General features: G+C 41.2%; 1 protein-coding gene across 2 annotated transcripts in view; it reads right to left on the reverse strand.

Moving 5' to 3' along the window:
- SH2D4B (SH2 domain containing 4B) overlaps positions 1 to 18,104 on the reverse strand; it is a 149,784-nt gene that overhangs the window by 5,805 nt on the left and 125,875 nt on the right. For both annotated transcript variants that reach the window (XM_078391034.1, XM_078391035.1), the window contains exon 8: positions 2,465 to 2,685. In XM_078391034.1, coding sequence (XP_078247160.1) covers positions 2,465 to 2,685 — 221 coding nt within the window. The remainder of the gene's footprint in view (positions 1 to 2,464; positions 2,686 to 18,104) is intronic.

Genomic DNA, 18,104 nt, shown 5'->3' on the forward strand with positions numbered 1-18,104 from the left:
TTTTGAATGTCAGGGGCTAATGGACATTTTGCTTCTGACAGGTGTCCCTGTGCTTTCTCCCCAGACGAATGGGCTTTTCGTGCTGCTGTTATTGCCTATGACAAGCAAGGAGGGAGCCTGAGAGAGAAAAAACTTCCAGTTCCACCTCAGTTCCTCCAGAGAGAGAAGCAGGCTCTCCAGTGACACAAGGCTCAGCATCAGCTGGTGGCCCAGATATCTGAGGTCTGTAAGACTTACTGTCCTTGCTTTCAACTTATGTGCAAAACAGAGATGGGGAAATTTCATCTCTTTCCCTCTCCCCCTTTCCCTTTCCATCTGTATCTCACAAAATGTCACCACTGCCATGAGCAACAATTGTAGTCTGTAAGACACACTGTCCTTGGTTCCAGCCTGCAGCCAGGGCACAGATGGGGAAGTTACCACTTCCATGCTTGGGCTCCAAGAATTTAGCCCCACTATATGGCCACTGGTCATGCCGGCTGTGTGCTAGAGATGGGCGCAAACTGGTTGGTTCGGCAGTTCATGCTGGTGCATTTATTGGCCAAACAGCTGTTTGGTGCTTCCCAGCTCTGCCTCCTCTGGCAACTACCCACTCAGAAACAGCACCCAGAGGAGGTGGGGCATGGACGCTGGGGCACTGCCTCTGAGTGGGCACCCTCTGGAAAATGTGGGGCCAATAAACAAACTTTTATTGCCTGTCTCTACTGTGGAATCTTTGGAGTAGGACTCCCAGAATGACACTGAAGTGACTTTCTCCACCTCTGGAAGAAGTGCAGAAGGTGAAACTGGGACTGGAACTGAGTTGCTTGACCAACTCATCTTTCCTTTGCTTTTTTTTTTTTAATCAAATACAGATCGATATTCTCTTATGTCTGTGAAAGCAGTCAAATCTTAGGACCAAATAATGTTACAACAAATTATCATCTGATGCCATTCAGCCTTTCCATCCGACTTGCTGGCGGGGAGAGGTGGCAATGTGCAACCAGCATAATTAAATTGTAAACTGCTCAGAGAGTGCCTTAAGCACTATGGGACAGTATATAAGTAGCACATTTTTTGTTTGTTTTAATAAGCAGCTGCTGCAGTGAAGATACAAGCCTTATCGTTATCATGGTATGGGAGGATCAGGACTTGAATCCTGTACCCCTGCCATGGCCCCAATTAGAATGGGAGGAGGAGGAGGTATTTGTTATCTGAATTGAAAGGAATATTCATTGATAGCAGAGAGAGAAAGAGTTTATGGGGTAGGGTCAATTCTGATTAGGAGCACAGTGGGGGCAAAGATTTAATGAACCCTGTCACCCTGTAACATCATGGTCTTGATCTGGCTTTCTAGCAGTTGGTCAAAAACAGCGACAAACATTACCATACAAGGCCAAACTACATTAATAGGATGGCTCTCAGAAAGCGGGGATGGTGACAACCGCCGCCCCGCCCCCCGTGATCAACAGGCTTCTCCCCCAATTCACCACCTCTTTGGGGTGGTTTTAACACTCGGGGGGGTCCCAAACATGTCGGAATTCAGCCCAGGAGACGGAGCACCGTCTTCCTGCTGCTGTCTCGTCGCAGTGTCAAGCCAGAAGTTGCTGAAATTATGAAATATAGAGAGAAATTATATAAATTCATTTTATTGGCATGATTTTGATAGCTTAATGATTTGCCTAGAGAGAAACTTCATGAGTGTATTGGGACATCCAGGTCAGGATGCCTGCTTTTCATGTCTGTCCCCTTTAGAAGTGAGGAGAATTCCCTAACAAACCACGAGCAATAATTGCCAGGAAAGAAAAATGCTTCTCCACACCAAGGCATTGGTGAAGTGCCCAGTGGGCACACACCTTAACCTCTTCAGATGCAACGATGGATAAAGTCCCTTCTGCTTCTGCTTGTTTCTTCCCCTCTTCTATGTACACAATTGTCCCTCATCTGCTATTGGAAGGACTCCTGGAGGGCCTCGCTGGACATGAGGGAGGAAAGGAGGGAGCAGGTGGGTGCATTCTTTCTCACCGGCTCAACAAACAATTGCAAACTGTAGAACTTTCAATCACATGGCAGGGCTAAGGATTTTTTTTTTTTAAATAATAATTATGAGCCCTGAAAGGAGTTATGGATGTTTGTATTATGTAGACAATGCCATCATCAATGTCTTGGCCACCTGCTAGAAATACCATGTCCCAACATGATCTGTCTCCTGATGTCGTTCTGGACTTTCATTTAAAGGAATTTACAGCACAAAATACTTTGAAGCATTTCCCATAATTCATTTCCTAGAATGCATAAGAGGCAAATAAAATGGTGGCTAAACTAGCATGGCACAGAGTGTTACTTTGCCCATGGCCTTCTTAAACCTGGAGCCGAATCTGCTTATAAAGATTAGTTGTGTATAATAGACAAGTACCCTACTCCTCTCCTTTGAACTGCTCCTCTTCTGAGTTCAACAATTTATCTCTGGAGAGCAAATAAATACCTTATGGAAATCAATAAGGTCTGTGAGTGTTGCATGCCGGTTGGGATCCACTCCCAGAAAGCTATAGTAATCTCCAGAAGCATCCACCAAGAAATGTTTGAAGCCACTCTGATGACGATAGGAGAGGGCATATCCCCAGATTTTCTCACTGACCCGCACCAGGAATGCACCTTCAGACTTGTTCATCAGCAGTTCTTCTGCCTCTTGACGAGTAATAATGCCTGCCAAAAACAGAATAAAAACTAGATGAAGCCACTCATGGCCTCTAGAAATCTTGAAAACACATGTGAAGTACCTTAAATGGGACCTCTCAAGAAATCACATGAAGCAGGCTGTTTCCTACAAAGCCTTGCAGAATGTCAATCAGCTTAACCTTTAAGATACCACCACATACACCAGGCAGAGGGTCTTGCTCTGTTAATCTGGTAAGGCAGAAATCTAGCCTCCTGGTGGGACTTTCAGATCTGACCTTCCAAGCTTGACCTTCTCACTCCATTCTCAGACCTTTTAGCCTTCCTCTGACCCAGCACAGAGGGAGAGAAAGAACCTCATTTGCAATCTGTTGCATATCACCTGTTTTCATGCCAGCACCACAATGGATGAAATAGAAGTGAGAAAGTAACCTGTATGGGCTAGCAGCTCAGGTGCAAGAATATACATGCACCTATATGAAAGGGGTATCAGTGCTGTGTGTTCATGCTTGTCTTTTTTTTGTACAAAAAAGGGGAGAATGAGCTAACACTGGCGCCGGGCACATTAAATGATAGCCTCATCCACTGCTGGCATGCAGCTTCTCCTCTGCTTGCCCAGAGCTAGTTTAACCTTTCAGCCTGCTCAAAAGAACAGTACACAATACCTGCAGATTACAGAAAGATTCAACATCTGATGAGTCCAGATTGTTTGGTTTGGTTTCTTTCTCCCTAACCTAAGAAAAATGCAACATCCAGTTTTCATTTGTGCATATATATGTACAGAATTGTTTGATGAAAGATCAGCCAGAGATGGGGAATTATTGAACACTAAGGAGGCGTGCAGAAAATATTTAAATCTGCATAATTTGGACTGCACAGGACAAGATTGCTATGGACAACTCCCCTCTCCCGTGACACTGATGGTGTGAACAGCAATGCGCCATGTACCAAGAAGAATCACTCCAAAATTTTGTACTTTTTTCATTGACTGAAGATTTCAAGTCTCTGCCACTTCTGCATTTTGAATAATTTTACTCTGAATATTCAACTATGAGAGTTGACCTGGCTAACAAGATGTTCCCTTCAGCTGATGGTTGTCACCCTGTCTACTGAAAAGACAAGCAGAGACAGATCAGGCATCTTTGTTCTCAGCCCAGAAGGTTGCTTTAGCTGGAATAATAGCATCAATCCGATGGTGGAGACTTTTGCAGTGACTGGCATTCTCCTCAGCGACCTTGTGATTCTCAAATGGCCATGTTCTCCTCAGGGAGCTTTGGCTTGTCTACCAGACAACTTGTGTCAAAGCAGCACGAGCTGCAGCCTATACAGAGCAAACGTCAAACAGTGACTGAAATCCAAGATTCTGAAGTGGATTCAAATCACACCAATGGTGATCTAGCACAACCCTTTCACACTGAGAAATTGCATCTGTGAGACATTATTTCACTCTTTTTTGTGTGCTAAAATGTAGCTGCTATAATTGCCTGGTGGTATCTAGAATCTCATCTTTAAAGCATGAATTGGGAGAGGCTAAGCAAAGATTATTGTTTTTAATGTGCTATCAAGTTAGAACTGACTTATAGTGACCCTACTAGGGTTGTCAAGGTAAGGGCATGTGGTTTTTTTGGGGAGGTGTTGCTATTCTTTTCCTTGGGGGACTGCTTTCTTTGTTGTTGTTGTTTTTTGTTTGTACTGTATGGGAGTGTGTGTGTGTGTGTGTGTGTGTGTGTGTGTGTGTGTGTGTGAGAGAGAGAGAGAGAGAGAGAGAGAGAGAGAGAGAGAGAGACTATTCTTTCCCTTGTGGGACTGCTTTTTCCTGTTTGTTTGTTTGTTTGTTTGTTTGTTTGTTTGATTGTTTGTTTGATTGTTTGTTTGATTGTTTGATTGATTGATTATTTAAAACAATTATTTGATTGATTCACTAAAGATGTACATGGTGGGGTAGGGTTTTAGAAGTGTTTTGTTTGTTCTGGTGGTGGTGGTTGCTTTGATGTACACCAAGCTTCCTTTCAGTTGTTGTGGTTTTTTTGGGCTCTTTGGCCGTGTTCTGAAGGTCGTTCTTCCTAACGTTTCGCCACTCTGTGCACAGAGTGCTGTCCTCTGAAGATGCCGGCCACAGAGACTGGCAAAACGTTAGGAAGAACAACCTTCAGAACACGGCGAAAGAGCCCAAAAAACCCACAACAACCATTAGATCCCGGCCGTGAAAGCCTTCACGAATACAAGCTTCCTTTCCTTTGTTCCTATTGTGCTGCCAAGGCCCAGAGAGTCTGCTGTGCAGGTGGATGGCGCAGGTGCTGCATTCATTCTATTGCTTTCTCTTTTTGTAATTTTTTGAATGCTTCATTGCTTTCTGAATTGAATGGTGGGTGAGCAAGGTATTTTTTGATGTGTGCATAGGATTGTCAAGGAATATCTTGGCTGGAGGAGTATCTTTGTGTGGCTTCTGTTGGTAGTGGCCACTGGAGAGTGGGCACTGCTAGAGGCTTTTTCTATAAGTTAGTGTCAGCATTGGTCTAATGATGCCTTTTCTTTCTCATGTAGTGTCACCTGGTTTTGGAGTAGATTCATTATCTGTTGCCTTGCCCCTCTGCTTTCTCTGAGTATTTTCAAGAATTCTGTAGGGCTTTTGAAATGCCAGGAAACATGAAGACCCAGAATGAAAGAACCTGAAAAAGGTTTTCCCTTTCATGTTAAATGTAAGGACAGACATGCAAAAACATGAAAAGGAAACAAAAATTTAAAAACCACTGAAGAAAGAACCAGAAGTGAAAGAAACATGGAAATGTCCATAATGCACATTCTTCATTTCAATACAAAAGCAGGGCAATTGCTTGGCATCTATTAGGGCCCAGGCTTTTCTTTCTGTCTTGAGGTTCTGTATAAGAGTGAAGATCCGAGTTCCTTTCAGTCAGATACTGTGTAGCTGTGTCTAATTTGTTATCTATAGTTTTGGAACGAATTGTCAAGAATTCTGTTTGAAGTCCATCACTCTGAACATTAAAATAATAGTCATGCACAGAAAGCTAGAAAGAACAGCATCATAACAATGTGAACAAAGTTGCAACAAGTGCTTAAAAGTAATGTAAAAATGGGAAGCAGCTTTTGAGATTCGTGGAAACAAACAAGTAGGCAAATATTTTGGCTCCACATTCAGATGCTGGGCCATCGGTCAGCTGTGGAACGCCTGCTCTGCACAGATACAGTTCCAAGGACAGTCTTCACTGTCAGTTAGAAGGTCATCAGGTAGTACAGTTGGCAAAGTCTTTGCTTATGACCTAGGAGAACTGCTGCCCATCAAAATTAGCATACGGATCTGTCAGGGCTTCTACCCTGATTCTCATCCCTGAATGAGAAGAGGGCTTCACAAAAACCATTTCTCAATCCCTTCTTTGCTTTGGGAAACAGGTTGAGTGTCATCACCTTTGCCAGTTCAAAAAAATAAATAAAATAAAATAAACAAAACTTGTGTTCACTGGACAACCCTCCCTGGGTCCTATAAGAATGAACAATCTTTAGCTCCTCCTGAGTTTCCAGCTAGGAAACAACTGCATGCATACTAGAGATGGCAAGGCAGTGAAGTCAGACTGGAGAGATTTTAAAAACGAAGATAAGATAAAATTTACATCCCATTCCAGGAGTGTGTTCTCAATATAATGTAGATCCAAGGCTTTCTCTAGACATTACCTTATGAGCTGAGGACCAATGGAAAACAAACTAATTTCTCACATAGATGGTACCCCAAAGAAACTCACTACAGTCCTGGCTTTCTTGGCTCTTCATCCGGATAACCAGATGACAAAGAGAACATCGTTCCTGTACCTTTAATGGTTGCTTATAAGGGGATATTTCAGTGGCTGTAGTTTTCAACGCAAAATACGCTTGTTGAAATTCCTTACTCTACACAATTATTACCGATATGGATTGGCCTTTCATGTCTTTAAAAAAAGCTCCAAACACAAAAGAGTTCCTCTTTCATGTAATTTGTGTTCTGTTCCCAATTGCTGAAAAAATACAGAACATTTTGTGTTTACAAAAGAGAGTTACATGAAGTTTTATGTTTCTTTTGTGCTGCTTTCCTATTGACTTTTGTGGGAATTCATTTATTTGAGTTATTTTTGCTGGTGTCAATGTGCCTTTTTGGGATTTCCCCCCCTTCTTCCTCCCCTTCCTTCCCTTTCTTGTATTATTTTTGAGGCCTGCTGCCTGCTGGACTCAAAGAAGAGAAGAGTACATTTGGTTTGAGAGGGAGCCTTGATTGCATTTTTGGCCTTTAATTGTTTGTTTGCTTTCCCTGTTTGATTAGTTTTTAAAAAGTATTATTTGGTTAATTTACTATGTATTTATTTTGTTAAAAGTATTTATTTTGTTAAAATTATTTACAAATAATTGCATAATAAACGCAAACATGCTTCATCAATAAAGGAAACTATGCACATATGGTAAAACATATAAATAAAAGCACAAATTAGGAAACAGATTGATGGAATAAGAAGAAAGTACTTTCTAATTGCTAACATACTTATAATCCTGATCTGAAACTGCATAAAGGTAGGGAGGAAATGCAAGTATGACTCAAAGAAATACAATGCAGCAAAGAGAGATTGTCACATCCTAAACACTGCCACAACAGCCAAAATTGTGTTGGTTAGTGTAGTAAATTGCACTAGAGTAGGCCCATTGACTTAATGGGAATTTAGTGAGCCAAATGTTTTGCCATTTACAGTTAGAGTAGGCCCATTTGAATTAGTGGAACTTATGGAGGAGTTGGCTCACCAAATACCCATTAAGTCAATGGGCCTACACTAGTGCAATTTACTACTCTAAGCAACAGGATTTTCTCCAATGAATATTTCATTTTATGTTTTCAGCAGTACTGTTCTTTTGAAGATGCCATGAGAATTAACATGAGCTGAACAGGCACCTTTATAGCTAGATCGCAAACTGGAAACTTATGTATGAGAGAGAAACACTGAGTTGACAGCCATTCAGCCTTTCATCGCCCGTTCTTATCAGACAAGCAGCACCAGATGTGGTCAAAGTCTGGTGGCTCTATTCCTAACAAGCTATTCAACATGTCTCATACCAGTGAGGGGAAAATGCTCAAATGAAGATGGGCATGAACTGCTTGTTTGGTGGTATGTGCCTCTTTGGCTGATGGTCCAACAGGTGTTCCACAGATCAGCACCCTGACACCTTTAGCAGCCACCCACTCAGAGGCAGCACCCAGAGGAGGTGGGGCAGGAAAGCCAGAGTGCATCCTGAGGAGGCAGGAAACCAAATCATAGAACACCTGTTGGAGCTGGAGGTTAAATGTTTTATCCTCCACTATGCCTGCTGGGAGGAAAGTCAGTCTGTGTGCTCTTGCGCAAACTGCACACTTCCAGAGCATCCCCAGAAGAACGGAATGGTAAGCCACGTCTGAGCATTCTATACTTACACAACCCTGGAAAGGGTTGCCGTAAGATGGAACTGACAGGGAGTAACTATTAAATTGACAGGGAGTAACTATTAACTATTTTATCCCAGAGCTATAATTGCAATTAATAATGAGCTTAAAGACCACCAGTAGTGAATAATTAGTTGGACTGTGTTACTTGGCCTGCGTTGTAAATGTTTGTATTTTTAGTGGGGGACTTTTAGTGGGTGGGGAAGTGTTTGGGGAATTTGATGTGTGATGTGTCTGGTCTCTGGGTGTCTGTGAATTTCATTGTATAGGTATACTGTGTATATACTTACAATGACAATAAATTATTATTATTATAAATTATTGTTACTATTATTAAAGAGGCAAATTGGGTTTTAAGTGTGTATTAAAATTGCAATATTTAATTAATTTTGCCAGCTTCTTATTACATCCAGTAGGCATCATTTTGGTCTTATGTTTTTTTGCCATACACACATCCTGAGAGAGAGAGAGAGAGAGAGAGAGAGAGAGAGAGAGAGAGAGAGAGAGAGATGATAGATAAAAGGCTTAAGAATCAGAAACACTGCATCCAGTCTGAGAGCTAAGTATTTTTTTTCTTTTGCGCTTTCTAGTTTTAAAAAAATCTCCATTGTGGTTTACTTCCAACTGTAAATTTTGGGCAGGATCCAAAAGTAGACATCTGCAAATATAACAGAAGATTCCACTGGATAAAAGGGGCAGGGAGTGATTCCTCCCTTCCCACAGCTGTCCCACCTGTACCTCCAGAAGTGTGGAAGGCTAGAAAATATTTCAGAGTTAGTTTTTGCACTCCAGATACAACTGCAAGTGTGAAAGAAAACAAAAGGAGCAAATTTTGTTTCTACTGCCATTGTATTAGATTTAACCTTTTGTTTATTGTTCATTAAGACTGGAAGAATATGTACAAAAGATTCTGTTTAAAATCTCTGGAAAGCTGTACAGCCCTTGATTTAGCAGCCCATAGGGGAAAAGTTTAGAAAAGCTTCGAAACTCTGGGACCAACCCTTAAGAATGTTTGCTCAAACATGGCTGATTCAGACATGGGGAGATGGAAGGTCATGTAGACACTCTCCCCACCCACACAACATCTGTACATATAGAACAAACACAGTAGAAGAGGGTTAGCCTATGCTTGTCCTTGATGCACTAGCTTTGTAAAACAAGCAGGTCTTTGTTTCTGGATTGTTCATGTTGCTGTTGTTTTCATATAGAAGAGCTTACAAATATGCCATCACCACCCCCATGTAATCTGAAAGAATATGACCCAGCTAAAGGTTGCCCCATGGGATTTTCTGATTGTGGCACTGCTGAGCTGAATTTTTTTAAAGTGTTGCAATATCTGTGGTGTTCATGACACAGGCCAGGGCCATGTCTTCTGGCACTGCACTGCAATTGTGGGAGAGATAAGAGAAGTTTAAAAGTCCATGTATGGTTTATTAGTTATGCAGGAAGTAGAGGAAATGTGGCAAGTCACACTGTCATTTCAAATTGCTTTCTCCCCTTTGAAGTCTGGTAGCTGCATGCACCTTTTGCAAATGTGGAGCAAGATAGACACGCAGGGGTAAAAATAAAATTGGGTGTTCTGCACAGCTCCATCAATGTGGAAGAAAATGGTCTTTTTAAAAATCACTGGTTTTCTGTCCACGAAGTCAATCATCTGTCAAATTTTAGCTTTAAAGCCACATGTAATATTGCTAATTTGAAAGACACATGGCTGCTAGCCTGCAAAAACCATGATTTTCCCCCCAAAAAGTATCCTAAGGAGAATCTGGGGAAAAAATTAACACTGAGCTATAGTGGAAAAGGAGACAGTGATGTTAGTACACTCCCAAATATAGAGGTTAAAATCCTGTTGTGTAAATACACCCACAAAATGCTGATGGCATCATCAGGAGGGGGCAATTTGGGGTAATTAAAAACTTCCTCCCTCTGTCCTATGGCTTTTCCAACTTGTGTAATCTCTTTCATTGTGTAGAAGCATGGTATCTGTGGGGCAGAGGGAGGAAGTATTTAATTACATAAAATCACTGTCACTTGATGAGGTTACTGGCAAGGAAAGACTTCATCCTTCATTCCTGTGGCTCTCATGGCTTCTGTGCAGTGAGAGGGATTGTAAGGAAATCAGAAAAGCCGTGGCACAGAAGAGGGAAGTTTTTAAATACTGAAAATTTCTCCCTGCCTATGATATCATCACTCTTTTACAGGTCTAAATTACACAACTCAGCCATACAGCCATACCACTAGCTGTTCATTCAACCAAACAACACACATCTTATCTGACATAACATCCATGACATTCTGTAGGGAACTGGGCTTACTGATACTACAACCGACCGACCGACCGACCAATCAATCAATCAATCAATAGGGTGAAAACTGTAGATAGAGAGAGTCGGACTTAAGTCGTACTGGGGTAATTCAACTCAGACTCAGGTTTATTCCGACCCCCCCCCCCCCCCAGTGATTCAGACTTGATTTCAGACTTGGAACTAGAGATGGCGGTATTCATATTCGTATACAAATACAAATTAAGTCCTGCACAGCTGGACTTAATTAGGCTCTGGCCTAGTGTCAGAACAGGTTGGAGCGAGCGTTGTATGATAAGGAAGCAAGTCAGAATTCAGAGTACAGAGAGGGGAAAAACTGGTGTAGATGGTTGCTACATGATTAAGCTCTGAGCATTATGGGTGAGTGGGCAAGTGAAGCCCATAGGGGGGAGTATTATTTTATTATTTATTCATTTTTAATTAGATTTTTATCCCACTCTTCTAAACACGAGTCAGGGCGGCTCACAATATATTGTGCACAAAACAGATTTAAAAACAACAATTAAAATCTACAATAATAATATAATCAAGATGGAAAAATAACAACAAAAAACCAAGAAAAGTGGAAATCAAGTATTGGCAGGAGGGAGGGGCTGCCTGAAGAGCCAAGTTTTTAATTGGCTCTTGAAAACACCCAGTAAGGGTGGCAGGCAGATCTCTGGCGGCAAGCTGTTCCAAAGTTGAGGGGCCACTGCTGAGAAGGCCCGGTTTCTTGTTCTTTCTTTCTGGCCCTCTCTCGGCATCAGGCCCCTTAGCCATCTTTCCTGGCTACATCGAGTGACTCGAGTAGATCTAGGTGGGAGAAGGCGTTCTGCCAGGTATCAAGGTCCTAAACCATTTAGGGATTTGTATGTCATCATTAACACTTTGAAGCCAATACAGAAACGAATGGGCAGCCAATGCAAAGCAGCCAGAGTGGGAGAGATATGCTGAAATTTTCTCATTCCACAAAGTAATCTGGCTGCCGCATTCAGCACCATTTGAAGCTTTCACATCAATCTCAAAGGTAGCCCCACATAGAGCACATTACAGTGGTCTAATCTCAAGATTACAAGCGCATGGACCTGAGTGATGAGGGCCCCACCATCAAGGTAGGGACACAGCTGGGCAATCCACTATGGAACGTAATTGGCTGAGCAGAGTACTGACACACCTGGGTTTCCATGGTGAGCCCCAGGTCCAGATGTACTCCCAAGCTGCGAACCTCACTCTTTGCAGCAAGAGTCACCCGCCCAAAAGAGAGGGAGTTTCCCAAGCCGCCAATGGAGGGGCCACCCACCCTCAGGACCTCCTTCTTGTCCGGGTTCAGCCTCAACCCATTCTCCTCCATCCATTGCAGTATGGCCTTCAGGCAACGCTGAAGGGACAGAACGGCATCCATTGAAGTAGGTGAAAATGAGATGTAGAGCTGCATGTCATCAGCATACTGATGGCACGAGGCTCCACACACCCTGATGAACCCACCCAGCAGCCTCATATAGATGTTAAACAGCATTGGGGAGATGATCGAGCACCTGCAGAACCCCACAACTGAGTGGCATTTGAGTGGGCAACATCACAGATCTAAATCCCACATTCTGTCAATGGCTATGTCTCTCATTGTTCAAGAGATACTGTTTGTTTGACTTGAAGTATTAGGAGGAAAAGAAGGAGCATACTGAAAAGTAGTGCAAAGTAAATCAAAGATGGCTGGCCCTGGGAACTAAACTGCTTGAGGGAGTCACCATCTGCTGGCACTGAAGGCTGACTTCAAAGACACACTAGTAAGAAATAGCACCAGGCATACTTGTACTGCTAGTAGCAAAAGCACAATTCATAGTGAGAAACAAGGAATAAGGATTAACACAAATAGAAGGTAAAAGGAAGCTAATCCTGCCATGCAGTCATCTATAAATCACAGAAAGAGTCCCAAAGAAATTTTCTAGTGTCAGAGCAACAAGTTGGAGCGAGTGTTGTATGATGTGGAAGCAAGAGCAGCTCAACCGTCCTTCAAATGGGAATTGGACCCCGCGCAAAAGAAAAGATGTTATCCTGCACAACTTGGAAATTTCTGCTGCCCTTTTCAATTAATCCCTATGCAGGAAGGATAACATTCTGTGAAGGAATTACAATAATCCTGCACAGCTTGACATTTCTTCCCCACAAAATGGCTGTCAAATGTCAAAGAAATCCTGGTAGATTTCCCATTAGATTTCTTGGAGGAGCATTGCATGCAGAGAAATCCTACTGTGAGGAGACACGAATGATTGGTTTCCCCAGTTTCTCTCCAAGAATAAAAGGCTGAAAGAGTCTATCCTGAATGCCAGTATTATGAAAAAAGATAATTTTGATTTTAATTTTAATTTTGCACAAAATTTAATCTTAATTTTGCACAAGATCCAATGTGTACCTGCACCAAAGAATTGCATGAATGCATTAGGATCAAGACTGGCCCTAAGATAATAAGTGTCATGATAGGGTAGCGCCTTTCTGCACAGTGAGCCCAGAGGATTTTTGGAGCCTCACACAGGTGTAGTATTATCCATCCTGTTGTTCCCTACAAGGGGCAAAGCATGTGTGTACAAAGCTGAGGGCCACAAGTGAAAGTTGTTGTAGGCACTCATTGCATATGAGAATTCTCACTTTCAGCTCTTCTTTGCCCTGAAATCAAGCAGAAATATAGATGGGATATCCACATGGGAATAAGGCACTATAGGCTAGGGTATAAATCTCAAGAGCTTTTCTTTAAAATTCCTGTTCCCTTCTGAAAAAGCTCTTTTTTCCTTCAGTCTCATTGGTCTTCTAGACAAGTTCCAATACTGGTTTTCTCCACTATTCACACATATGCATTCATATCTAACCCATGTTCTATCAACAGATCTCAGGGTGGGGTACAATCAATAAAAATATTAAAAGAATACAGTTTCAATACTTCAAAACATTAAAAATAATTTAGAATACTTTAAAAAGAGTTTAACAATTAAGACAAGATTAAAACTGACTGAAAGATTGAAGACCAATCCATAATCTCTTTAATCACCAATTGCTTGGAAAATCAGCTGGGGTTTAACTTTGCACTAAAAGAGAAACAGGGTTGGTGCCAGCTGGGTAACCAGGGGAGGGTACTTCATAATCAAGGTGCTACAACTGGGAAAGCCCTCTCCCATGTCAGTCCCCAGTGGTGGAACACAGAATAAGGTTTGGTTGTTGTGGGTTTTTCGGGCTTCTTGGCCGTGAAAAACCCACAACAACCATTAGATCCCTGCCGTGAAAGCCTTCGTGAATACATAGAATAAGGTTTCCTTTATGAAACTTAACAATTGGGCAGGTGCATAGGGAAGAGCTGCCCCCTCTGATTCCTAGGTCCCAAGCCCTTTGGGACTGTGAAAGTCATCATCAACACCTTGACTTCAGACTGAAAATAAATTGTAGCCAGTGAGATTTTTTTCAGAAGCCATGCCATGTGGGTTCCAAAAACTATTCCTGCCAGCAGTCTAGCTGTTGCATATTACACTTTCTGAAACAGCCAAATTGTTCTCAAGGGCAGCCCTATGTAAAGCGCACTGCAGTAGTCTGAATGGGAAGTTACTGGTGCAAGTCCTATGCCTTTCCGTGTGATAACTGCCATAGAAGTTTACTTCCCATTGGCATATTTTCTGGAAATCTTAGGTGCTATTCACTCTCCCACGCGGTAGCTACTTGGAACTCTTTCTCTACCTGACCTGAAATTGTTTCTGTGATGATGACAACAGGCTGGTCCTTTGCCACAGAATCCCTCCCTCCTTAAAATCATTCATATCCTTTCTGTCCTTACAAAAAATCCTGTACCTGGGGCTATTTGGCCTGAAATAATTCTAAGTCTTGTGACCAGTCTTAGTGCTCCCTAGAAATAAAGACTCTATCTATAGTAACCATGGTGCATTTAGACTTCCTTACAATTAGGCTAGCTAGCAAAACAATCCCCTCCTCCTGGCTCAGTCTCATAAGGATGCATTTTAAAACTATTTTATGCTTCATGAAAGGAACAAAAATAACTATTTTAATCTGATCTTTACCAGACTGAATGCACACCAGTGCTTTCAGTAATTATTTAAAGCTTCAGATTAGCATCTATACTGTTTCACACATGGCTATGTAAAATATTTTCTACATCATGGTTTGTGGGAGTTTCTATTATGTCCCAATTACTTGTCAAGATTTAATGTCGCCATGCACTCTAATGTACTTTTTCCTTCTTTTTATGAAAACTTTAAACACTATATCCAGAATTCTGCTGTTTGGCAGGGTCAGGGTAGGGGCCAATTCTACAGACAGGTATTGAGGCAGTGAGTCCTTGATTTGCAGGATTTTGGAGTAAACAGCTCCAGTCTGCTCCTTGCCCTGAAGTTTTCCAATATTCACCAATTGCATGGCTTGTAACAGTGGGCCTGTTCAGACTGGCCATTTTGGGTGTTGGGGTGCAAAGGATGTGTTGAGGTTTGGGGGACAAAATTATGTGTCATTTGGTGTGCTCCTGCCATCCAATCAGCAAATGACACTTTGTAGCCCAGTCAGCAATCAATTAAGCATTTCCTCTGATCATCTGAGAGTCAGGGAAAATGATTATTTTTTACATTGCACCTCTCTCCTTCTGTTGATGGTTGTTTCTCCCTTCCCCCCTTCTTACTTTCCTCATTCTCCTCCACCACCACTTTCTCTCTCCCTCTCTCTAGGACTATAGCAGTTGGAAACTGAAGTTGCTGAAGCCTGCTGTCTCCCAGCTAAACAGGCTCAACAATGAGCCAAAAAGAATGCATGCCCTACCACTGGGTCAGAAAGGTGCGCAGCAGCTTTTAAAGTGGAAGGATGGATTGTTCTAAGTAGAAATACTTTCAGTAGAAATACTGAAAGTATTTGGATTTTTTTAAAAAATCCAAGCCATGCAGTCAGCAATCCATATATCATATATATTCGCCAATCTAGACAGTCCCAGTGTAACGGCTCCTGCTACTGCCAAGCTATCAATGTTTCTGGAAATAATTCAGAGCAATCTACCACTTGTTGTCTCCTCTGCTTTCAGTACACTCCAACTCCCTTTTATATATATAAAGGTGTGTGTGTGTGTGTGTGTGTGTGTGTGTGTGTGTGTGTGTGTGTGTGTGTGTGTGAGAGAGAGAGAGAGAGAGAGAGAGAGAGAGAGAGAAATTATATAACTTTATTTTATTTCACTTTATTTTATTTTAACCCTAAAATAAAACAAATTTTATATTTTAACATTTTGTCTTGGGTTTTTGTTGTTGCTGTTGTTTCTTAGCAGTCCCTCTCTTTTCCTAATTCAATATAGACAGTGAATTTTAAAAATGCAGATATTATGCTCTGCTTGGTGTTTCCTTCATCTCAGCTTGGTTCTCTGCTCAGTTTGACACTTATGGTGACTGCCCAGCTTGTGCAGTCCTAAGGCTGGCCCTGAATACAGTATGTTCCTTGTACAGAGGTACATTAGACACTCCAGGGATCACTACAATGTTAGTCCTCTACCCATCACTTTGACAGGTATTTCAATGTGCTAGTAGTAAAGAGTCAGAAGGATGTACAATCGCTTCATTTATCTATGGAAAAGCAAGAAAGTTATCTATGAAGAATTTAGAGGTTTGCAGTGTCTGAAAACTAGAGGGTTCTAGGAAAATTGTACATCAGTCACAATCCTATTGTATTTTAATTTCAGTACAACTCAGTCAGCATACACCCCTGTGATGAATTGCCATAGGTTAATATACACATTTGCTTTGCTTCACCAAGTTGCATGAACTGATACACATGAGCCTCATGGCGCAGTGGTTAAAATGTTGTACTGCAGCTAAAACTGTGCCGACGACCTGGGGTTCAAATCCCAGGTAGCCGGCTCAAGGTTGACTCAGCCTTCCATCCTTCCGAGGTCGGCAAAATGAGTACCCAGCTTGCTGGGGGGGGGGAATGTGTAGCCTGTATAATTAAATTGTAAACCGCCCGGAGAGTGCTTGTAGCGCTATGGGGCGGTATATAAGTCCAATAAATAAATAAATAAATAAATAAATAAATAAATAAATAAATAAATAAATAAATAAATAAATAAATAAATAGCCAATGTCTGTGCTAAGTCCATACAATACTAAATACCACTTCAAGATCAATTATTCTTTTCAAAACACAAAACAAATGGGGGAGGCAATCAGCATCAGGCAGAAAATGAAAAAAAGTTACATTTTTGGACTACCAGTTTAAGGTCAGACAGTCCTGGACATCTCCCTACAGAAATTCATAAACCTGTAGAGAAAACGATCTATCACTGGAGACCAAGATCAAGAACATGAAAGCCGGACAGTTAAGAAAGCTGAAAAAAGGTGATTCATTTGAAATGTTGAGCTGGAGAAGAGCCTTGTGGACACTCTGGACTACCAGAAAGATGAACAAATGGGTCCTAGGTCAAACCAATCCTGAACGATCTCTGGAAGCAAAAATGTTAAAACTGAAGCTGTCCTACTTTGGGAACATCATGAGAAGGAAGGATTCTCTGGAAAAGACAATAATGCTAGGAAAGGTTGGAAACACAGGCCAAAGTATGTAGGAGCTGAGCAGGGCTGTGAGGACAGGACATTTAGGAGACTGCTCTTTCATAGCTTGCTATAAGTTGGAAGCAACCTGTCAGCACAAATAGAAAAACAAAGAGAAAAAACAGAAACCTGCGTTCACCACAGCTGCAATTTGTTCTAGTGAACAATTAGTTCCAGAATGAAACCAAACAATTATTTCAAAATTCATCTGAGTATAAAAATAAAAATCCATATGCAAAAAAATACTTCAAAGTTGAAAACATTCAGAAGTATTAGCTGTGGAAAATTGTAGGCATAAATTCTTAAAAATAAATGAAAACTAAACAAGTTGCAGGCTAATACTTAAGCCATGTTTAGATCCAAATGAGAGGAGCATAAAAGTACAATAAAATAGCAAAATGAATGTTTTAGTTACATTCTAAAAATGTAACGTGTAGCCTAAAAATGCACCTTTAAGGTTATGGAACACAGCTCTAAAATATCAAGATTCTTAAGTTTAAAAATATTTAATGAAAATTACTTTGTTAGCCTCTGTGCATATTAAGAACACACACAGACTTTTTTTCTAATTCTCATGCAGCCAAGCCAGTCTAAATCTATGGAAGAAAATCCATGTTGTCTTCATCTGCTGTCACTCTTACATGATTGTTGTTGGTATCCAGTGTGCATGGCATGGAGCTGCCTTGGTATGTGATGTTTCTTCCAGACTATTTTTTCTGGCCATTATTTATACCTTTATCTCCCCTTCATTAACTATCAATCATTTCTGTTCTTAGAGCCTGGAGGTCTAAGAACCTGGTGCACCAAGACTTTTTTTAAGAAATAGGAATCTTTATTGTTGTCTCACCTATGGTAACTCAAATGTGTAGCAGATTGCCACTATGATGATAACATTGTTTTGACTAAAATTTTGCAAAGCCTGGAGGAAGAAAGCCCTCTAAAATAAAGGCTCTGGCATACCAAGATATTGTAACACCAAAGTATTGTAATTACAAAGAGTGCAAATTATAGGACCTGCACCATCTCTGCTCATACTAACACATTGCAATATTCTACTTATTTCAATATACTTTCAATTCTCTCCTTTGTTTACAGATTGTTAACATTTGTCAAACACATTCAACTGTC

This window comes from Pogona vitticeps, chromosome 3, assembly GCF_051106095.1.
Source record: "Pogona vitticeps strain Pit_001003342236 chromosome 3, PviZW2.1, whole genome shotgun sequence".
Classification (NCBI taxonomy): Eukaryota; Metazoa; Chordata; class Lepidosauria; order Squamata; family Agamidae; genus Pogona; species Pogona vitticeps.